The 24,501-nt window shown below is 44.3% G+C and overlaps 1 protein-coding gene across 1 annotated transcript in view; it reads left to right on the plus strand.

Annotated features, from left to right (window-relative positions):
* The window catches only part of iglon5 (IgLON family member 5), an 88,883-nt gene that overhangs the window by 55,647 nt on the left and 8,735 nt on the right, over positions 1-24,501 (plus strand). Inside the window, exons 2-4 of the mRNA XM_041942830.1 lie at positions 17,781-17,859; positions 20,386-20,618; positions 22,339-22,458. Of these exons, the coding sequence (XP_041798764.1) occupies positions 17,781-17,859; positions 20,386-20,618; positions 22,339-22,458 (432 nt within the window). The remainder of the gene's footprint in view (positions 1-17,780; positions 17,860-20,385; positions 20,619-22,338; positions 22,459-24,501) is intronic.

A 24,501-nucleotide genomic window follows, 5' to 3' on the forward strand; every position in this document is an offset into this window, starting at 1 on the left:
CTTGACTGATTAATTGTTTAACTCATTTATCAGGAAAATCTCTGGTTTCAGCTTTTCCAGTGTGAGGATTTGCTGCCTTTCTTTGTTTGAAAATGACTCTAAAGTGAATGTTGTTGGGGGTTCTTTTGGGTCGTTGGACAAAACAAGCATTTTGAAGACCTTGGGCTGTGGGAAATTGTGATTTTCATTTATTTTCTGACATTTTATGGACTAAATGATTTAATTTTTGTTTGGGAAAATGACAGAGTGATCAATAATGAAAATTGTCTTTGTTAAATTAGACCGCAAAATGATTTCTTTCGCATTTAATTCAGTCGATTAGCCCAAAACACACATTTGTCTTGTAGATCTCAAAGAAGCCAAACCAGTGCACATCTTTTAAAGCCCATTTGATTTCTTTCACTTGCTCTTGATTTCATGCTTTGATTTTGTTGGTTATACACTCCTTGCTCCTATTTAATTGTCTTCTGTCTCTTATCTCCTTCATCTCATTCTCCTTTCACATGATGTATCACTATCATGATATAAAATGACATATAATTTGATAGAAGATTGTGTCCACGTCGCCCACTGCTTTCTTTCTTTGAAATGGTGATTAAAGGGAGCAGCACAATAAATGCTCTGTTTTCCTAAAAGGTGTGCAAAAACATGCAAGACTGTTAAAAAATAAATGAAAAACCTTGTTATGTAATGCTTTTGTTAATGTTTCAGCATGCAACCCAGCCATTACACCTCCAGAGAAGGTGTGATTTTAAACGGAGTGCAACAGCCACACAGAAAATCATGTAACACCAGGGAGAACAGATATAACTTCAAGTCTACATCAATACTCTGTGTTATTTCTCTGAACATCCAGAAAACCCCTGAGTCCAGCATTTTTATTCCCTCCCTTTTTCATCACAAGTACTTTGTCTAAAATGTCAAGAGTACAAAAACACAGCAAGGTGATGTTGCACACGTTCCCAAAAAGTTTGGGAGTAGATGGAGGACTTGAACTTCTGACCTCTGCATGGGAGAACAGCTTTCACCTGGGGCACTGAAAGCAGCCAGCGTTGTCAAGGGAGATGATGATGATGACGAGGCAGTTTGTTTGCAGAGGGGAGAGAGGCATGAGAAAGAGGGAGAAACGGGGAGAGGAAAGGTTTGGGGCGGCTTTGGGATTACTAGGCCTTAAATGTATAACGGTACATCTCTCAAAGGCACCACAGTTGGGGCGCCCTTGAGTTAGCACAATTAACCCATTGGTACTATACATAGCTCCCTATAGAGGCTAGCATAGAATAATGTAGAGCAGTACCATTTGAGCTTGTTCAATCTCCCAGAATTCATAAATCATTCAGTGGTACCTCAGGATGTGCTGACCATATATGGGCGACCACACAAGATACACTGAGTCCACAGTCTTCTCTCTGATGTCCCTGTATTTACAGTATTGTCTGTATTTACAGTATGATGTTCGAGCTGCCGGCAGGGCGAAGGTAACCAAACATGCTCACCCGGCGATTACACCTGAACTGAACAGCAAGCTGCTGGGAATGTCCCATTTAGCATCATTTTAGTTTATTAGGAATCATTCCTGCAGCTTGGGCACCTCTTCCTATCAGAAATGATAACATTGCTCTCAAGTTAAGACCTGAGATTTTGAAATTTGGAAATAGAGCTGACACAAAATGTGAATCTGGGCGCGCTCACTGTCACTTTTACCCCCAGATCATGTGGTTAAGATTAGTGGCTCCCTTCCTTTTAACATTCGTTCCCCTTAAAATGAGGCAATGTCTGCTTGCAGACCCTTATAGCATGACATTCGTTACAACAAAGATTGAGTTTTCCTTCTCAGTGTGTTTAATTTAGTTGTAAGAGGCCTGAAAGGGTGAAATCATCCAGTTTCTAAACATAAAACAACAAGAAATATGTGATTTTGTGCATCCAAACTGTTTCTGCGACCCTGTGGAGAGGTCTGACCTGTAGGTTGACAGCCAGTCCCAGTTGTTACAGAAGAATACAAGTATAATACCAGCCATGACAATATTGTACAAGTACAATTCATTTTAATAAAAAGGAAATTCAAAGAACCTTGCATGTATTTCCTTCCTCCACCACCTCCACCACACCTCCATTCATAGTGCCTACACCCACTCTTAGATGCCTTTTTAGGCTCTCCAAGATACCAAGGGCAGAATTAATTAAGCATTGAATCATGCAAGGTGTGAGAGTTGAAAAAATAGATAAGGGTGTGGTGCTGGTTGAAAGGATGGAGGGGAAAATACACGACTCGAAGTTGTTTTCCTTGCCTAAAGGCAAGGTTTCGAGCTTGCCAGAAAGAAACAAGGATTTGCAATTAACCAGAGCCACTGAGAAAAAAAGAGAAAGAGAAAAGGACGGGTGGTGACAGAGTGGTGGAGAAAAGAGCTACAAGGGGAAAGACATTAAAGAGAGTAGATGTGCTCAATGGCTGAAGTGTGCATGTCAGTATCTCCATGCAGCATGTGAGGGTTTCTCCTGTACACTCCTTTTAAAAAAGGTGATGGCAGACGGCCTATCACTGCAGCACTCTGTCTTTCTTTCTCCCTGTCTTTGTTAAGCCAGGGCCCGCTCCACCAGCGGCTGCCTGCTGCACCATCTGCGGCTGCAAAGTGCCCAAAATTCATTTGTGGAGAGAAGCGAGGGGGATGAGGAGCAAGAATCCACCAAGAGAGAGACACACAGGGAGAGAATGAGTGAGGACCGACAGGGCAGTAGTGGACGGAGCGGCAGCTTTTTAATGAAACATCTCTCTCAAAAGCATGTGAAAGGGTAGCGGAAGGAGCAGGAGGAAAGAGACGGGCCGAGAGCGTGGAACTCGAGTCAAGAAGACGAGGGAAGGGAGAGATGATGCAGAGAGCAAAGGAGAAAAACGGGAGGAATGGAGTGGAGCAAATGGAGAAAGGAGGCAGAGGGGAAGTGACAACGGATAGACAAGCACGAAAAGAGGGGAGCTGATGAGGAAGAGGAGGAGGAGGACTAACGGGGGGCCTCTGTGTGGCAGCAAGATGTTCTTTGTGCCTGTCAGAGTCTGACTAAAGATCAGGATTTGTGTGACACATCTGTACTAAATCTCTGCGACAATCTGTCTGTCGCCGTCTTTATCTGGGAAGCTCCGTCTCTCACTCTCTTTCCTCACATCCTTTTTTTTTAAATTTCTATCCATTACCTTTGTTTCTCGCCTCTGTTTTAAATTACTTCACGGCATTTCTGCTTTATTTGACATAATCTGCAGTGATAGGTGACAGGAAGCGTAGGAGAGCAGATTAAACGCTGCAAAGGTCCTGAACCCGAAAACTCACCAGGTAGATGGATTTATCCTGCCCATCTAACAGGATATCTTTCGCTTCCCTCTCACAGCCATTATTGCATTAGTGACCCTTCAGATTTCTATTATCTTTGCCCTCTTTTCTGCACTTCATTGCATTTCCTTTTCTCCTCCTCATTCTCTTGCTTTCTCAACATTCCCCGACAGCACTTCCTCCCCCTCCGCCTCTCCCTCTGTCACCCCCTCAACCTCCCGCCTTCCTTCATCCCCTCCAACCAGCTCTTACGCTGTCATCTATCCGCAGCACTGACTCATGATTCCCACGAGGGCTGCAAGGTGACAGGGATCATACAGCTTTGTGGAACTTGTATGCTCAGATAAGCTGCTGAATTAGAAGGTGGCGAAGATCAGCTGCGGCGTGGCAGGGGAGAGGAGAGGAGCGAGGAGGTGAGAAGATAAGAAAGCAGGGAGGTGTGGAGAGGAGAGGGGGAAAGGGTGATGAAAGACGATGGCCAATGGAGAGGCAGGTGGGAAGAGAGGGTGAGGAACGTATTTGGGAGGAAGGAACTGAGATGAGGATTTGTTTTTTTATTTTTATTCACTTCATTTCGACCCTGCGATCGTTGATTCTGTGGGCCCGAATCTGAAATCATGCACAGGTGTAGCTGGCGAGCTAATTCGGCTAACTTTAAATTTCACCCATCACCTCACTGGTTTCAAAACATCTGGCCAAAAGACTGCAGCTGTAAATTAGCCAGCTGGCTAACACTGGCCCGTTTACAGAAATGTTGATTAACGTGCATTGTCCTTATATGTGAATACATCAATCAAATGAAGCATTTAATAGCTCCATGAACTGAATTCACTGTCTGCAACAGACTTCAGAACCTGGTTAAAGGGTTCGTAACTATACACTTGATGGCCACATATGATACCGTGCTAAAAGGCTGAGGCTAAGCTACATGCAAACAGTCATCATCCTGAAGAAGCAGTAATGTTTATGTACCGCAGTGAAGAAATAGTCTTTGCATGATAAGTAAAAATGAATCAGACAAAAGCCCCTTTGGTTGCTCAGCTTGCATACTTGTGCATGTTTTCAAACAGTGTGGTTTCACTTTTAATGCAACCAGAGGGAAGACAAACTGATGTGTTTGGCAAATGAAACGTTGTTCATCTTTAACAGGGGGATGGCCCACTGAGAGGGTTAGGGTTACCCAGACTCCCGTGGGTCTGGGAGTGTATTTGCAACACAGATGCTACTGAATGTTCATAGAAATATAATCCAAATATTATAGGAATACTACAGGCAGCAGTTCCAAACGGCGTAGAGATTGACAGCCGTGCACACAAAGAGTAAAAGAACCAGTCGGATAATTATAGAGAGCTACATAGGCGAAAACAGAGTAGAAAAACATCCAGATTAATTTATATTCTGACAATGTGTCCAGCTCAGTGCATAAAGGGCTTAAACTGAGAAAAAGTCTCCGTGATAAAAGTACAGAGGAGAACTGCCGCAGGAGGTAAAGCATTAAGCTGGAGGTGTGAGGTCAGGAACAAGCCACTGCTTTGACTCTTTTCCCTTTCTTATTTCATTTTCCCGTCAGCCTCTTTTCTTATCGTCTTGTTTTGTCACTCGCTCAGATAACCAGCCTAATGTAGACGATGTGACATCACACAAGTTGGTTAGCAGGGCAGTTTTTTTTTTAATCTTTGTACTGTGCAAAATCGGTAATTTTGATTTCAGTGCAACATTTTTTTTTGTGCCGAAAAATCAGCATAGACTAGACTGAGATGCCAATTTTCCTGAGCTGACTGTAGCCTCAGTAGAACAAAATGCAAAGCAGGTGTAAGAACTGTCATGTTTCAAAGACACACGTAATATTTTCTCGATCTGACATCTCACTGTCTTGCTCTAACAGTGCAATCGTTGGAACCGTCAGCTCTGATAAAGGTAGACGAGGCAAAGTGGGTAAACCAAAAAAAAGTAAATCACGTCACCGCCACAAAATAACTCCTGGAACATTGTGAACATCACAGACTGATGATAAGTTATATAACAGTGTAAAAGAATCCGAGGGTGGATCTTTCCTTGAAAATATTCAACTAATCATCTCCATCATCTTGTCTTTGTTCAGAAAGTTTCCTCTCAATCAGGCTCTGAATGTACTGAGGCAGGCACAATCACGTCTTGCTGGAGGTTAACTTATATCTCAGGGGGTTGATTTTAATCCTTTACTCCAGACTGTTGTGCAAATGTAGGGAATAAACATCTGGATAATGTTTTGTCGGGTCATTTGCAGATGGAGTCGGTGCCGATGAAGTACGGAGTGAGTAAAGATAATGAGACAGCTTATAAAGAGGTTAGAAATGATGTGTTAAAAAGCGATCTCACTATGACACATTCACTTGTTCACTTGCTGAATAGTAATCATGATTGACATGTAAATTAAAGAAGCTGTCTGAGAGTCTTTAGCGTGTTTTAGACTAAACAGACTGGATAAAAACTGTTTTGCTACATCAGCACGCAGCTTAACAGGATGATACTTCTGTTTTCACTGCATAAAGTTTCAGTTTTGGAGCATTTTGGGAGGAAATATTCCTTTCATTTGAGAATAAGCCTTCACCTGAGCAAGATTCATTGCAACACACATACATTTTTGCTCAGGCTTTGACATTTGCAGTACATCTTTGCAGCATGTTTTATTATTAATACTTCAATTAATGTCTCAGGAAGAGGCGACGTTTTGATGACCCTTTGTTCTGTGGCGTATTGCATGCAGTGTACAAAACTTGAAAAATAAATTATTCTGCAGGGTTTTTTTTGTTTTGTTTTGTTTTTTAATCCACAGTTATGACTTGTGACAGAGCAAGTGAGAATGTATGTGCATGTGCGTATGTACCTGCTATTCTGTTTAGGGGTGGGTGTGTACATATGCATTAGGAATGTCTGCAGTCTTTGCATGCTTGTGTGTGCTTGTGGCACAGCAGTAAAATTGTTTTTGCAGCTCATGCACACATGAGGGAGAGGGGAGCCAGAGATCATTTTCAGTGCTCCACATGAAGGAGCATTAATCCAATTCAAACAGCTCCAAGGAGACGGCCCTCTAATAACTTATGGTGACTTAGGAATTTGTTTATGTTCGTAACAGTGCACTGAAAGATTAATAACCTCTACAGTCGGAGTTATACAATCCTTTCTGCAAGAAAACACAATAAGAAAACACACAAGGAACTGATGTGTGGAGATAAATGAAAGGCAAATTAGCCAGTGGCATTGTATTTAATTACACATTACTTCTGTCACAGCTTTAGTTACGCCCCTGATTTCCTCATATTCCTCGATAGCCTCCGGCTTTGGTAAAACAGCTTCATCTGCACCATGAGCCAGCAGATTCATCAGTGGCTCAGTCCACTAGGGCTGACATAAATGCACAGTTTAGCTTTGCCTCAAGTAACTGGTTGCATGCTTGTTTCCTCCTCAAACAGACTATGACACATTAATTCACCTTTACCTCTCTTCTCATCTCTCTTTTCTCGAATCTCTGTATTTTTTTCAGCGTGTCATACACGAGACTCCTCTCAGCTCTGCTCAGCTGCAAAGATTAAATGGGCTCTCTATCGATTGCTCTTTTCTAATGCACCGGCCTCTCCAAAGAAATACCAAAAGCATGTCATCACCCAGGCTGAAAGAAGGGGCTGGAGGGTGGAAAAGAAAGGAGACTTGTGTCCAAAGTCGGGTATATTTTTAACTTAATCTTTGCTCCACAAGATGAAGAGAGCAACCAGGGAGCATGTAAGCAAGACTATCAGGCTGTCGAGGGAATGGGTAGGGGCTTTACTGCAATCGAGCAGCGGCAGCACGCCGGCGGCGCCAAAAGCTAGCCAGGATGTCATCCGGCTTCCATCTGGTGAGATACAGGGATGCAGAGAGAAAAGAGAAGGGAGCTCCAAGATTTGTTGAAGGACAGTACAACCTAGCCTAGAGAAGCAGGTGGATCACAAAAGAAAATGACGTCAACCAAACCTTCTCCAACTTACAGGCCAGGGCCCGAGCTCGCGGTGGCGGTTTGAATGTCTGCCACAAGCTCTCCGGCACAGCTGTAGCCAAACACAACTGGCACGGCGGCTATGTGCGCAGGAGCTAGCGATGGCGAGTCACAGCAGTGGAGCAACAATGGCAAGAGCTGCCGCGATTCAGAATGCAAATGAAGCCCATCCACAGCTGTAAGGATGGCTGTGGGCACAGCCAGGCAGAATCCAACTGCACACAAACAGACGGAAGTGTGCAAACACATGCAGGAAAACACACTTAACACCCACACGCACACACACACACACACACACACACACACATGCTCGCACGCAGCAAACGGATTTGCACAAACTTGCAAATACACATATGCACATTCATTCTCTCTCTCTCGCACACACACACACACACGCGGATGCTTACTTCAGTTCTGTACTTGCCAGCATCTTGGTGCACTGCACTATGCCTCACTCCTTCCCCCCCCCCCCCCTCCTTCTCCCATTTCATCCCTTAGGAGCTCCCTCCTAAGCAGGTGTTAGCTGGTTTCTGTTCCCTCAGGTAGTTCTGTTTTGTTCTTCGCAGCAAGTACTGGTGCCGTGAATTATCCTGACAGCACCTTACTCCTGGGCTCTGGCCCTCACCTTCTCCCTCCTCCCGCCCGCGACTCTTTTCCCTCCCCGCATGGATCTCCTCCTTTCATCCTCACTCTCTTACCACCCCCTGCGGTGCAAGTTGCGAGACCCCTGGACAGGCAGCCCAGCGGTTTCTTTACAGCACGTCAGCCCACTCACGTATAAACAAACACACATGCATGCGGCCTGGTCCAACACGCTCTTTTAAAAATGCTCACTCAGACACGCGCCAGGATATAAACACGCGTGAATCCGTCGACACACATGTGCTTTGATGTAACCCAGGTGCACCTCAAACCACCGCGTTCCAGCAGTACTCTCATTTATTTGTGCATTCATTTAGATTGAGTGTGTTGATGTGAAAATGCTGCTGTTCGCCTGTAGCCAAAATGTTGTTCCCCCTTGTTTTGCTGTTTGCAAAAGGCACAGACAAAGAATGACTTATTTTAGATTGCTCATTACTATGGCGGCTTCAGACAGCGGCTAATTGCCCTCCATTCAGTCATCACAATTAACTGGTCTTATTACTCTGTTTGAGTATATTGCATATTTTTTCACAGAAACATGTCATTATCAGTATGAAATGAATGGGGGGGGGGGGGGGGGGGGGGGGATTAATAAGCTAAGTCAGTGGTGGTGCCGTAAAGGCTTATGCGTGCAAAAAATTGAAACAAAAGCAGAATAAGATCTTTTTATTCAGCTCCACTCGAGATTTTGTTCAGAATTCGCTGAATGGAAATTGCATGATTTCAGCTCTTTCGGTATAAGTTAATGTCCAGATTAACAATGATGGAAGTAATTCTCAAGCTCTCGTCAAACTCTGTTTTTCTCATTAGTCCTACTTTTCAAGTGCGTCATAAATGAGCATTGGCAGCTTGTATTGCCTGGTCATCCATTTCACACACATACTGCCCAACACTCTGACTTTTTGATGCCTCATTCTTTTTGACTCCACTTTACAGCCAATGGTCCTATCGAAAATAACTGCTCCCATGCTATTACACTCCTTTGTCTCCTGTCACTATCGCCTGGTAATTGCTGTTTTTATTGTAGCCTCTTAGAGGCTCAAGTGTAAACTATAGGGTAAGCCTCACCACTGTGCTGAAAGCCTAACTGCATGGCTGGAAATATTCAGTCTCACAGCATCTGACAGAGCTCCAAACAGCAAAAATATGGAACACCAGAACATATTCATGGTTTTATTACACCTTTGTTATTTACTTACATATTTTGACATTACTGTATCAGGATGTGTAAGAGTTCAGTATTATGGTTTATCAACTCTGTTGTGCGAAGCAGTGATTCCAAGCAAATCCTCATTAAGTGTTTGTTTTGCATATGAGTCTGATGTCATGCAAAACACAAGAACACAGTTCGTTATATTCAACACATTCAACATGTGTGATTTCGTGAGAGTCCCCCCAAGAAAAATGACAGCACCGTTTCAATGAATCCTGAAAAGTAATTAAGTTTCCATCAAATGACGTAGCCCTCTAGTGGCCTGAGGGATTATGGCTCTTGCTCATCAGGTGCAAAGAAGGAAGTCAGGTGATGTTGTTGTTGTAGACACGGGAGACTGCTGTTTGTTCCCAGTGTTTTTGTTTGCAGACGTCTCAGATGAGAAAACTGTTTCATTTGTATAACAGTGATCTGAAACAGATTTTAAAGGCACTGACAAATGATCCAGCATGTCAATTACAAATGCTGTAACTTTTCATTCAATTTGCATGATCTTGCATATTGCCACATGTTATGTATACGTATTCATGACATAAATATGGTACCCTGTGGAGTTTTTCCACCACTGCTGGAGATATGGAGCGATGTTTTGAAGAGCAGGTCGCTGTTGTGTTTATCTTGTGGTTTTCTATATGCGCTCGTGGACCCAATGCACATTCCTGCAGACGGTTTTACACTATTCAACAGCCAGTGACTGAGGCAGCAAGCAACACGGGAATGCACCAGAAAAAGGCAGGGAAGGAGAAATTTTGCAATTCCGGCTTCAAACATAAAATAAATGTCTTTGCAAATGTTCTCTGTGGAAGGAAATTAAATCAATGAGCCGGTTAGACCTCAAGGATACACACAACACATTGCACTGCATGTGAACATCATTTTGCGTCTTTTTTTATGAAAACTTTGTCAGGAAGGTGGGGACTTAAGGGGAAACTAGGAGGGGAACTAAGAGGGGAACTAGGGGTTGAACCCAAATGCAGACAAACAAAGGGGACGTAAACTATGGATTCCAATTAATAAATGAATTTATTAAACACAAAACTAATTCAACATAAACCAAATCTCGGGGAAAACACAACTAACTTGGAACAAGACACTTAGGACACAGACGAGACTAGCAACTGATGTTAACATAAAACATGGCATGACTAAGACAATGCAAGAACACACATACATGAAACATGACAAAACTAAAACACTATGGCTACAAAACTAGAAAACCAAAAACGCTCCTGAAAGGAGGAAAGCACAAAGGGCTATGAAAAAAAGGGAACTGACCAACTGAAAGAACTAGATATGAAAAACTAACTCAAAATATCTTCCTAGAAAATGGAGAAACTAAAATCTAAATAACAAACGTAGTCAAACAGAAAATCACTCTTACAAGAGGCAAACAAATCGGCAAGGCTATAACTATGAAAGGAAAATGGAAACTAGATTATTAAGGTTACAAACAAATATCAGGAAAGGACTATGGGTTGGAAACTCAACTAACGCAGACAACACAAGGATGGTGGAGCACTAACATAAAACAAGGCCTAAACAGGAACAAAGACAAGAAACAAACTTACGGGAATTGTGGCAAACAAAGGACAGAGATAAACCAAGGAGACAATCACACAATCCACGGCACAGACATGAAGAAAAACAACAAAGAACACTCACTTACAGGCTAGGGCTAAATCAAGGAATCATGGGCTACAAGAATACATGGGCTTGGCAAGAGACATAGACAAGGTAGTGTTGACGACGACCCGACAAAGACAAAAGGGAAGACACAGACTTAAATACACTAGGGAGGAACACTAATGAGACACAGGTGGAAACAATCTGACAATCACAGGGGAGGGAAAACACAGGAAGTAAAGCAACCCAAAGACACATGACATGAACCTTCAAAATAAAACAGGAAGTAACCAAAACCAGGCAAAGACAAGACACAATGGGAAGCTTAACAAAATACAAACAAGACATGGCAAGGATAGAGACTAATACAAAACATGGCATGACTGAGACAAAAGTAACTAAATGAGGCAATGGCAAGAATCAACAAGAGAAACTAAACAAAAACCGGCGTGCAAGGCACGGGTCATGACAAACTTTACAGACCACCTTTGATATAATTCAGATTCTTATTGCAGGATATATTGGCACATCCAGCTCTCTCAGGTGTGTGTGCAGGTGTGTTAGAAAATCGCCTGCACACTGCTCTTGCTCATCATCACAATTTATTTTTGATGGTCAAAAGGGATCGTAACGTAAGTGTGACCAATAAATTGTGATGCTGAGTAACAGCAGTGTTTGGGATCTGGTTTTCTCAAATATAATGTCCAGCATAATAGACATGAATACAATGAGACTGAGACATAATATTTTGCTAATATTTCAGCCCATCCATCTATCATAGTCTATAATATAACACTAAAGTGTGGATTCACCTCTCAGATTTCCTCAGTGCCATGAAAGGCACCATACTGCTCATAGATGACCTATTCTCTTCTGTTTTTGTTGCTTATACAGAATGTTATTGTGAGAGGATATTAAATGCTGAGCTACTTCGGGTGAATCAGTATTTAAAGCTTCGCTTTTAAAGCAGTGACAGCACTTGCCCACAAGTCTGTCAAATTACCAGTGCACAGGGTGTATTTAGGGGAGTCTACAGGGCCTTGTGTAAGGCGGGCGTGTGTGTGTACTCACTGGGAGAGGAAGTAACAGTTTAACTACTGTATTGATTTCAACAGTGCTAAGGGGTTTAGGCTCCGGTCCAAGGAAAATGGGGGGTAAAAGAAAGCGGAGTGGGGCTCGTCCCTGGTTTTAGCACGCTCGGCTTTTCTCCCGCTCTCGATTCAATGGTAAAGGTCTGTGGCTGCCCATTGAAGTTGTACAACTGCTGCATTGAGTACTGTATGGCTCTGTGCACTCTGCAGTGCTCTATTGATTGATGTGTGAAGAGGGATTAGTGAGTGGGAGGGAGGGAAGGAGGGAGAGGAAGAGATGCTGGAGGGGAGGGAGGGATGGGCAGAGCGACCAGAGGCAGAACTGTGGATGCAGCATGTGTACAATAAAAAGGGGCAGATGTCACATCTTTGGTAGACACCCGAGGGTGATGCCCTGCTTTTCTGTAAATGTTGATGGTTTTGGCATGCCTCTGAGATCAAGCCGTGTTAGCAGTTATGCGTGTCAGAATAGTTGGAATACGGGGTTAGACCAGCTAAATATATGACCTTGAATGATGAGCAGCTAGTCCAGCCAATCCTCCTGAGGCCTCCGAATGAGCTCAACAGAGCAGCTAATGTCGCTATAAGCCACCGTCATGTAAACACTCATTGTGGTCATTCCACCACATTCCTCAACAGGACAAAAACGTCTTCGGCCTGAGAGGGGGGGAAATGACATTACCAGACAGACTCAAAACAATTCATTCGCCGTGACTTCTCTGACATTTCTTAGATTTCCTGTCAAGCGGAATCCCGCTGACATCCATTTTGCTTCACCAGCAATTGTGAGACGCAGGCGACCTGCATATCCATCTTGTTGTGCTGTTTGAGCGAGGCGTCCAGGTGGTTTCTCACTCCTTGTCCAATCTCTCACCCTGCTCTCCTGTTGCTCTGTCCCTGACAGGTGGTGCAGAGGGTGGAGGGAGGTCGGGAGGAGTCGGGGATTTCATCGATAGGGAGCAGAGGGGCCGAATGAGTAGCGGAGTGAAGGAGAAGAGGGAAAGGGGAGGAAGATGGGGCTTGAGCGAGGTGGACATGAGCTTGGATTTGGGCCGCTCAGAGTAAATGGGATCAGACGAGGAAGAGAAAGGGATATCTGTGCCGGTTAATGTTTAATCCCCCACCCCCAACCCCTTGTCTCCCGCCTGAGGCACCCGGCATCTGATAATCCTCGGGCTGCCGCTCTTCATCATCAAGGTGTCGGAGGGAAGTGCCTCTGTAAATATTTAATTGGCTGCAGCATGCCGGTGTTAATTATGCGGGTGTGTCTTTCCTCTGCTTTGCTCTCTGCCCCAGCATCACTGACTGTGTCCTCACACCATTCTCTCCTCTTCATATTGATGCTACTCGTACTGCTACTGTTCACGCCAGCGCTATTGTTATTACCACCCAGTACTACTGCTTGTATGCTACCGCTGCTCCTCACGACATCCTGTAATTACATATTTCAGAACAACTTTTCTTCCTTCTCAATGACTTTTCTCTCCAGGACCTCACCTAACCCTGGCTATCTCTTTTCCCCTCCCCCTTCCAACCTTGTGCAATGCCTCTCTCCTTCTCCTTTCAATTTCCAAACCGCGGCAGCCTCCGTTAAAACGGATTATTGTTATGGCTTTCATTATAGCCTCTGCTGTTATCCGTCCTGACGCCAATCATGCCTTCAGAAGTAGCTTTCCCTCCTCTCTGTGTTTATTTGATCGTCAAGGGCAATGTGAAATAGATGAACAGTACAAAGACAGCCTTGCAAGGACTACGCAGGCTAACGTCGTACGGCTCAATAGAGCTCCAGTCACAAGTGTCTGCCGGTAGCAAGTGCAATTACAAACAGGCGCATGTAAAAGTCAAGAGAATACAAATCACATAATAGATGTCTCGTGAGTACTGAGCAAGAGGCTTGCAGCGCTTTTGCAGACAAAAGACACAATGCACAAGAGCACAGAGACAAAAGCACCGGTCCGCAAGTGGAGGGAATTATATGAATGTCTGCCTATGGGCCAGCAATGGATGAAGTGTTATCCACAGATGAGCTAAACAGATTTCTGTATTTGCAGGGCGCTTTTAAGTGAATTGATGGTCTACAAGCTCTGTGCTTTCCTGTGGGTAATCCCTCAGGCATGTCCATAAATTTTTATACTCCTAAAAATGTCATTGACCCGAGGCTGAATGCGGCGCACAGACAAAGGCTCCGACGGGCTGTATTTCGACAGCATGCAAGCGTGTGGGTGTGTATGCATGCATGGTATGGAGATGGGGGTTCCGTTTTCATGCCAAAACAGCAGGTCACAGCAAGGTCGAGAGATACCAGTTGCCAGGACAGACTGTATCTGCTGCAGACAACAGTGAGCAGGGTAATTCAATATGCTCGTGTCCACACCAGCACCAGGCGCCTCTGCAGTGTTCACCACCAGCACTGCTCTACATGATTATTTATCATTTCTCTGCTCATACTCGGCCCAGCCGTGTTTTATATAAACTCAGGGTTTGTCTCTCTCACAAACGAATTCATTTTTGTTCTACTAATGCACCAAAGCAGCCCAGACAAAAAGCTTTCTTCTGGGATTCGCATGCGTGTGCGTTTGCGCATTTAGAGTCTGCTGGGTAGCCGCTGGTTTAAGCTTCCCTGTTGGCAAGCGCCCTTCTTTCTAGAGTGTCAATGGGCAAGAGTCCTGAGTCCTCCTGGTGGGTGCAGTTCTTCGGCCTGCATGCTGGTCCCCAGGGGGGAGCAGAGAAAAAGCAGAATTTGAGATGGGGATCAATAAAACCAAAAGCTGCCCAGAAATATAAAGTGATGGCTGAAGATTCTGCTTTGGCCACGCAACAGCACGCTGCTGGTTGCACTCCGGACTCATTATTGTTCTGTTTGATCACGTCTGCTGTGTTTGGCTGGCGACATTTGAATTAATCGCCTGAAAGGGATAAATAATGTGGATTACATCAAAGGGTGGGAGACACATGCTGTCATTCAGCCAGATGATGTTTACATTTTACACCCAACACTCCCACTGTCCCGTTAATGAGATGCAGCAGATGTGCACTTAACATGGCTTTATCTGTAGAAGCCCATAGAATAACCAGAACAACCATCTACCGCCATGTACTCTATTTAATTTGATTGATTTAGCCATTTTCACAACAGAATATCAATACTCATAAACTTTGGGTTCAAAATCTCATCTAGTATGAAAGCAGCTGTATCAGATCAGGTAATTCATCGTATGTTCATCATCGTTATCAGATGATGCTGTCAAAGGATAATCAATTCTTATCAATTAGCAGCAAATACATATCTAAATAATAATATGATTGCTTGCCATGCTTTGTGTGTGAAGCTAAAGCTGTTTGTCTCATACTTTGTCTGATCTGTCAGATATAGATGCTTGTCCCGTCCTGTTGACTTCCACCATGTTTTCACTTTTAGTGAACCTGCACAAAGGTCAAAGCTATACTTTGAGTGGAAACTGAGCATTCAGAGTGAGCAACAGAGGTCAGTCAGAGTTACAGAGTCGTGTTTATGTGCATGAATCGCAGAGAGTACATAGATGCTAGATATGTGCGTGTTTCTCTGTGTGCATTTCGACATTGTGTGCCGAGATAAAGTCACATTTGTGTCTTCCGAGTGATTCTGTGCTGCGTTTGTTGTCACAGTGAAGTCAGACAAACCTTCATCTGTGCTGGTTTTGGCTCATCGATGAGCGTGTTTGCGTACGTGTGCGTAAACCGGCGTCTGTGATTGATCCCGTGAGTCGGAAGTGTGGGCTGAATGTGTTGACCTGGTTATCGTGTTGCGCGGCGCCTGGGAGTGGAGGCAGGGTGATACAGGTTTTAGAATGCGAGGTGCCAATCGAGCTGTGAAAATGGGAATTGAGAAGGGAAATGGGAATAGCTCCCCGCTGGTTTGTAACCTTTGCAATGTTGTTTGGAGCATTCAGCGTATGCATTCATCATTCATTCAATCAAAATGTGTGCGCGGCGTTTGTGTCCCTGTGGTTAAATTATGTGATAGGGAACGTCTTTTCTCTACGTGTGTGTCTGTAATTGCGTATGTGGGGTAGTGTGTATTTATGACAGCATGTCACACCCGTCTCCAAGCCCCAAGCCCTGGAACTGAATTGAATTAACCTAAATAAAGTCTAGTGTGTAGAGTACAGAGCACTTGAAAGGGAACAGCTGAGGGCTTGAGCTGAGGACTGTCTGGGTCTAAGACAGGATGCATGAGCACGGCGATGCTATGCAACATTACTCTGGGGTAAAAACCGCAGATAAACGAAAGCTTGTGACAGTTTTTGAACATCGGACACAATGGCTAATGTGCTACGCCCCTCCTCCAAGGCTTTCAAAGAGAGAGAAAGAGGGAGATGGAGCCAGTTCTGGGATCCTTGGCCGGCCTAGATAGCACAGCAGCAGCAACACCCATTAATGCGATTACAGCTTTTAGCGGGAGATTTTCAGGGCCAGTTTTCTTTTGAGGCGTCATTAGTTTGTCCTCTTTTCTTGTTCTCCACCGGTATGTCAGCAAACAAACGTACACGTTCACGGCCGTGAGCAACAGACGGCGAGATGCTGTAACTGCTTGTATACGCAGCCACGAGCAACACATGCACTGGTGCACAAATGCAATAATACACGCATTCAAAATATGAATACATAAGCAGGAATATAGCCTACATTCCACACAGAAACCACACTCTTGCATTCACAAACACAAAGAAAAGGAGAAAAGGCATAATTAGCCTTTATTTAAAAGCTGATAAATTATTATTTAGTGTAGTTGGCACTTCTCGGGACTTTCCTCTATGCAGTTTGAAAATCTTTTGATTAGCAATCCATGACGTTCATTAGAATTCTGAAGCCTCTCTCATTATTCCCTGTAATCAAACCATGATTCCACAAAGACTCTCCTCTCATTTAAAACCCACACTTCCTGTCCATTAAGAGGTGCATTGCTGTCATTTTGGGTCTCATCTGTCGATTCCTGTTCGCCTTGCTTAAAATGTCTTTGACTTTTGGCGGCGATTTAACAAACCTTGGGCTGCTTCTTAGCTCCTCACTGCAGCTGATTCGTTTCATAAAGTCACCATTTATTAAACCTCAAGGCTAGACCACGGCACAGGCTGAGATATTGAGGTCATCTTGCAGGCAGAGGGAGAAAGAGATTGTCGGAGATAGGGGGAGGACACAAGCTGAGGTATCTGGTGTCATGCTATGATTTGGAAGGGTTTAGATGGACAGAGCCAGGTGTCTTAGTGGGGAGCGGTCTGCCTCAGTGGGCAATATCACTGCCAGCGTGTAAGGTCTTTGGTTATCTTTGTTTGTGGTCCAAGCAAGTTCACAAAAAATGACTCCTGAACTGTTTTTTTGTTTCTCGCCTGAGCATCTCAACCACATCGCACAGATGCAAAGTTCGTATTTCCTCTTCAGCTAATGGCTCTCAGGATGTGTGTCTGTTCTTCTGTGTGTTTGTGCTCTTCTTCGAGTGTGTGTGTGTGTGTGTGTGTGTATTGGTAGGCAGGATGAGCATCCCTTCTGTTACCGTTGCTGTCCCTTCATTTCACGCTCCGGCAGCTCCGCGTGAATCCTCTTCCCTTGGCTCATTATCAGCGCTGTTCAATGAACGCGCACCCCACCAGAATGCAGGGTAAAACCAAATCATTATTCAAGTATGGGGGTCAGTGCAGACGTTGTGCTTCTTTTGTTTAGTATATTTACGACTTTCCCTTCAGAAATAAGGAAGCAGGATGCAGAGCACATCCCTGCCCAACCTGATGTGGCGAGGTAGTCGATCGTCGAGCGCCTGACCTGAGATTGATGAACACCAGCGGAGCGTATGGTACCATTACTGGATGCTCATTGGTTTCTTCTCTCATTTTTCTTGGCAGGGTCCAGTGTGCATGGAGCAGAATTCGGACACCTGCCGGACAACATTACAGTGCTGGAAGGAGAAAGCGTCACTTTGAGGTAACTCTTGAACCTACACCTGCCTGCACCTACTAATTACATGAAAAACATGTTTGCTTTTCCCCCCCACCTGTCATGCTATTTTAATTGCCAATTCTATGTCACACAACTTCAATTACGCTTCCCACATTGTGCCATATTTTCCAGCAAACCTATAGCTCATTGAATTATAATACCTGCCAGATGTCGTTTGTGTCATCCAGTCGGTCTGGGATCACCTTTTCCTTTTACTTAGATGTAAAAATGATGAGGCACAGGTCAGTTTGGTGGGGGGGCCTCCTCTGCGTCCAACTAAATAACTGTGAGTGATAAAAGTAGAAGTCATAGCTTTCCACAACGAAGCAGAAAAAAACGCCAACTTGCTTTTCCCCCCTTGTGTGGATGTGGTCTGGCTTGGCTGTCTAAGCTCAGCAGGGCAAAAAAAAAAAAAAACATCCTAGTCAACATTATTTTCATCACCTTTAAGCCCACACCTCTCCAGATCTCTGAACAAAATCCTCTTTTAGTCCCTTTTTTCCCTTGAAGGAGGAGTGGGCCTTCCACTGAAATCAAATATGTTATTCAGAAGCCAAGCACTGTTCTGTCGATATTTGTTAACATCAACAAGTCTCTGTCAAAGTTGGAAATCAAAGCACCAGGTTGTTGATCTATAATGTCATCAAGACGTGTAGCCTGAAGCTGTTTTATTGATGTAGTGGACAAGTTTCTCGAATTTGTTTACGTACTTTCACACCTAAACCTGGAAACTCAATGCACCTGAGAGGCAAAAACCTGCACTTTCAATGTCACCTTTTATTCCATTGCAGTCTGGTATGTGTAAAGCTGTGCAGTGGCGTTGCATTACATGCATGCCTCTCCTAAACCCTTCTTGTGGCAAAAATACGTCTTCCTGCTTTGCCCTGAACCATCTCAGGACCCCGCAGGTTTTTGCTGCAACCCCTTGGGACCCAACCCCAGGTTGGAAATGACTGCTTTAAACCACAGTGCTCCTGTTATTCTGGAAGTTGGATATCAGAGCAAAGAACTGCCTTTATTGTTTCATCAGTAGAGATATGATGCATATTTTGTAATCAGATGTGTGTGTAAGTTTAGTCTGCACACGACACTGACAAACAAAAGACTAAAGAGCTTTATAAATAAACTTCATTTTCATGTAAAATCACTTTTGCCCAAGTGGCACAAATACTCGTGTTATGCTTGAGACAAGTCTGTTGTGTTGGCTTTGATGCGGGCCATTAAGAAGAGGCACATTTGATGCTATTATGGTGCTCATTTCCTCTGGGCTTGCAGTCCTGTAGCAACATCATCAGTGCAGAAGTGATTAATTTTAAAAATAGATTAATAGAGCGTTTGTACACAGATAATGAATTTTATGGTGGGATTTCTTTCTATATTGTCTCTTCATTTAAATCCACCACACACAAAACAAATCTTAATCAAAATAATTGATTTTTTCTTCTTCTCCTTTATTTTCCTGAGCTGCTGCTGGTTTGGCTCTGAGGTCATGTGTCAACCTGAGCGTCAGTCCAGGGCCTTGTAGCCTATTTGTTAAAGGCTTCCGAGCTTACCTGCACTGTGGCTCTTATGCATTGTGGTGTCACTGCCACTGACTCGGCAGGTGGTCTAAGATCCACCTCAACAGTGATATTTATCCAGGCCGTATCAATTAAACATGAGGACTACAGAGGCATGTCCTCAAAGCTAGTTAAAGCTGGGTAAGGACATCTAGTGGCCAAGCCAAGAACTGAAGCACCTTGGGGACATGGGTCCTGTTTTGAAGCACGTCAGATCTTTTTGGAACAATTGTGATTTAATGACCACACCATTATATTATTTTACTTTCCTCTATCTGCTCTTATTTCCACATTTTTCCATTTATTGCCATTGACTTTAATAATGAGTTTGCAGCCGGGTTTAGGTGAGCAGCCAGTTCACATGCCTGTGGACTGGAATTGTATGTGTCTTGGACTGCATTCATTTACCTACAGAGGAGAATAATCATAAACGACTGTCTGTCATGCAATACTTTGCTCCCAAGCTGCTGACTTCTCCACAACTGATTTCAGACATGGCTTTTCACACCCCGACTGGCACACAGAGCTAAGGAGAGGCTGGGCCGGACAGCCAGTAAAAACTTTGATGGCCCACCGGCCCACCGATGCGGCAGCCCGCCGGGATTTGTCCCAGTATGCCAGTCCACCACTGGTGACAAATGAAAAACCTGAATAACTGAGTGTAGAGACAGGCAACAAACGCAGATGTTTCCACCTTACTGAACATGTATGGGAGATTGTTGTCCGGTGTGTGTTAAACAGCACTCGTCAAAAGACCGAAAAAGGGACTATTTTTTGGCAGAATGGCACCTCTTCCCTTCAATAAAGGTCAAGAGACTTGTACAATCTATTGCGCCGAAGCTCCTCTGGTGGCTCATGGACGCTCAACACCTCTCAGCAGTGTTTAGCATCCACCCCAAACAGAACATCAAACAGGCCTCTCACCTGTTGATCACCTCCTGTCCTCTCGCAGATGTCGGATCGACGAGGAGGTGACCCACAAGGCCTGGCTGAACCGCTCTAACATCCTTTTCACGGGGACAGACAAGTGGTCGCTGGACAAGCGCGTGACGCTGGCCAACAGCAACAACAGCGACTTCTCCATCCACATCGACAAGGTGCAAGTCACCGACGAGGGACCCTACACTTGCACCTTCCAGGCCAATAACAAGCCTCGCATCGCCCACGTCTACCTCATTGTTCAAGGTAAGCAGACGGGTTGAGACAGAACAGGAATCTGCTTGAAGTGACTCTGAAGTGTTTACTGTAACCGGTGTAAGTGCTGGCTCATTTCCCTAATATACCCAGAATCTGCAGATTTGATTGCCACTGCGGATGCAAAAGAAATACTTGTGCACCCATGGTACCGTAGGCAGCTTTCGATAAAAACATCTGCTAAACGGCATAATTATGCATTTCGTCATTCACCCAAGTGTAGTGCTGTCTATTAGGTGTGATTGAGGTTTGACATCAGGGGAAGCGATTAAGATTTTCTATGGTTACTTTCCAAAGTTCCTTTTTCATTCAGTCATGCTTAAATGTATGCTTAAGTTTCTGATTGGCAACTCAGTAGTTAATGTTTTTATGATGTTTGAGCATTGACGGTCGGTATTTATGGTGATCAAAACGTAATTGCTTGATTACGTCTTGAAAGCTCAGCTGGTCCATGCGTGCGTGTATGTCTTGTACAGCAAGGTGCAGGTGACAAATAACCAGAAATCTGTTGCAATAAGAAGGCAGAGTCCTGGCTCATTTGTCATTTCCGTGTGGCCAGTTAGGCTTACTTGTCTTAATAAACAGAAAGTTAGGCAGATCAGATGGATGAGGATGCTTGTGGAGGAGATGAGGTACACAAGGGGGCTGTCCGAGCTGGCTGGCTAAATAACTGACTGCCCACGACCACGACTGGGGCTCAGTCATCAAGTCAGCAGCTAAGTGAGTGAGAGTCTGACTGATCCCGAGTGACACCATGAATTGGCGTAGGACCCCCCCCCCCCATGTGTTAATTTTTATGCATATTTTGGACTGCGTTGAGTGCAGATTGCAGTTATTCACCACCAGCAGGGTGAAACTGAAAACTTTTAATAGGATATATTAGGTACATTCTGCTGGAACGAAAACACAAGGCCTGGCTCTCTGCTCACAGGTGGCAGAGACAATGTTAGCCGCTTACAAACAGAGTTTTCACATCGCACTGCAGCCAAACAAACACTCTTGTCTGCAGGGTCCAAAGCTTGGCACAGATGACCATATACACCTAATTCCAAGTTGCCTGCAATTTCAGTCCTAGCTTGATATCACACAAAATAATTACACCCTCAAGTCAGTGCATCAAGCAGGAGCAGCTCCACCGCCGCTCCAATCTGTGCTTTATCGCTGCAAGTATTCAACTCCAGCAAGATAGAAAAAAATAGGATCCTCAGAAGATGTTCTCACAAAAAAAAAGCAATCTTGGGGCCAAGTTCATTAAAAACAATGATAATGGGCCATTTAAATTCAAGGGCCATCTTGTTATCGAACTAACTACTTGCATAGTCCTCTAACACTTTGTGAGTTTGGGGCAAAAACGATGTTCGAGGGTGGTCCTTCACTTCAGAACCAGACGTGAAAATAATGACTGCCACCTCTATGAATGTCCTTTTTTAAAGATCAAATTAGATTAGATGTCAGGAGAAGGAGATTTTAATGCCCATTTGCAGCCATTTAGAATTCAGTGCATTTTAAGCGCCGGTCAAGCATATTGTTGCACAGTTGAGTAAGCACTCAGGCACAGATCATTAATCAACTGACTGCCTGTCCATCTTAGGTGCGGGCATTTGAATCCTACATTCAACACCTTAATGATAGGCTGCAAGGCCATACCCTATCAATAATTTATGAAATTAATTTTGAGGTCATATTTTAACAGAGTGATCTTGTTTTTCAGTGCCGGCCAGAATCGTCAACATCTCAAAAAACGTGTCGGTGAACGAAGGAGAGAATGTAAACCTGTACTGTCTGGCAGTGGGTCGGCCCGAGCCCACCGTCACCTGGAAAGACCAGAAATGTAAGCTGCCTCCTTTTGTTTGCTTGTCTTCAGATCTGGAGATCTCGCGTTCACAGCTTCACCTTTATCTCCCCGTCTTCACATTCATCCCTAACTCTGTTCTGTCTTTTTTTTTCCCCGTCCATCCTAAAGGCTCATCAGCATTCATCTCAAGTCCACCTCTTTATCCCCCATTCCTGTGTCATCATTCTTAAACCCAGCTGTTTAGTCTGTCCCCATCTTAAATTCATAGTCCCGTATTTTCCCCATGTCCCAATGTTTTGTCCCAAATAACCACACATTATACATAATTATCCCCACCGCGCCACCTGTAATCATCAGCATCTGTCTTCATCCACCCTGTCAACCGGCATCACAATGCCAGCTGACGCTAACAGCCACTTTTGGCATTAAATCAGCTATTTTTAGCGTCCGTCGGTGTGTGGAATCTGAACTAGTTCAGGGTGGTCAGGATGCACAGCTTGATAGATGGAGTCAAATACATGATTCGATCAGCACAGCATTTATTTCCTATCTGTTCCCATTTTTGTCACCACTAATGTCCAAAGTCAGGCAAATAACCATTACGTGGCCTCTGGAGATTGTATGGTTTATTAGAACTGTAATGGTAGTACTGTGTCATCTGGTTGGCACATAAAGAAAATTGCTATGCACTGAATATACCACTGACTCAGTATACCTGAGTGTATTTTACTACAGTAATTGTTGGTGTTTAAGCAAAAATGCTTGTCTCTTTTGACTTATGCAGTGTTCTAATACAAGGTTTGTTGTCCCTGTGCGTTTGGCTGTTTTTGTTTTTGCATGTGCAACACTCAGTCTGCATGTAGCAAAAAATCAGCACTGAATAGACGTGCAAGCTGCTTTGTTTTCAGAGACAGGTTATATTATCTCCACTGTGTGACATGGTGCTTCGGCTGATAAGGGAGGCGTACTGTGATCTGCTTTCTGTTGTTTTCATTGTGTTTATTGATTGGGATGAACTGCGCGCATACCTCGGGAGCTCTGTGACCTCTTTGGTGAAATATCAACACAGAATCTTGTTTGTTGTGTGTGACAAGGACGCGCGTGTGTGTGTGTGCCAAAAGGTGCCAACGTGTCTTAGATTGATGTTTTTGTGAATATGGGAAATGAGTTTCATTGAGAGTTCTAACAGACCAAGGTTTATTATTGTATGCTCTTCATTGTTTTGAAAGTCAAATAATGGACTCTTTGTGAGGCTGGCATTGTATCAGTGTCACCAAAGTCATGGTTTAAGCATTTCCACACAATAGTATTGGCTGAGTTGTAGTTTGACTACAGCAGCAGCAACACCGATCAAATGCAGCACAGAGACAGCAGTAATAAATAGGTCAGTGTGAACAGCTACTCAACATTATGTAATTATACTGTTAGGCCAATAAAAGCAGAACCTACAGAATACTGTACTGCTGTACTTACAGACAGCTTTGGGCTTGCTCAGAGGTCTGTTCCTCCTTGTCTCTCCTTTGTATGTCCCTGGGTTAGCCTGCTGTGCATGCAGTGTCCTTCTCTGCACAGTCAGTGTTTGTGAACCCACACAGCACAGCACCTCAGGCAGGGACAGGCAGGAGAGGAGAAGAGGAAAGCATGCATGGATGCACACCTGCAGCAAACACACACATACAACCTTAGATCACAAACTCTGTGCAGTTGTCCTCACTTGCAAGCCTACAGCATTTCTCCTCTGTCAGCAGTAATCCTCCCTCTCTAACCACCCTCACCATCTCACACCGCCTCCCACCCCCTCCTCTACCTCTCTCCCCCCATAACCCCTCAGCTTGTCGAGAGAGAGAAAGAGATAGGGGCCGCATTGCTATTCCGTGGGAGTCTCTGCAACCGAGCCATCAGTTGCAGGAGACCAGGGGCGGTGGAGGAAGGGGGAGTGGACGAGCCCAAAGAAACAGCAAGAAGCTGCCAGCCATCTGTCCCCATTACTCAGAGACTGCATAGAGAAACTGCAGGGATGGGGGTGGTGGTGAGGAGAACAGTGCACATGGAGGTTGGTTGGAAAATGTGCGTGCGTCA

This window comes from Chelmon rostratus, chromosome 8 (genome assembly GCF_017976325.1).
Source record: "Chelmon rostratus isolate fCheRos1 chromosome 8, fCheRos1.pri, whole genome shotgun sequence".
Taxonomy (NCBI): domain Eukaryota; kingdom Metazoa; phylum Chordata; class Actinopteri; order Chaetodontiformes; family Chaetodontidae; genus Chelmon; species Chelmon rostratus.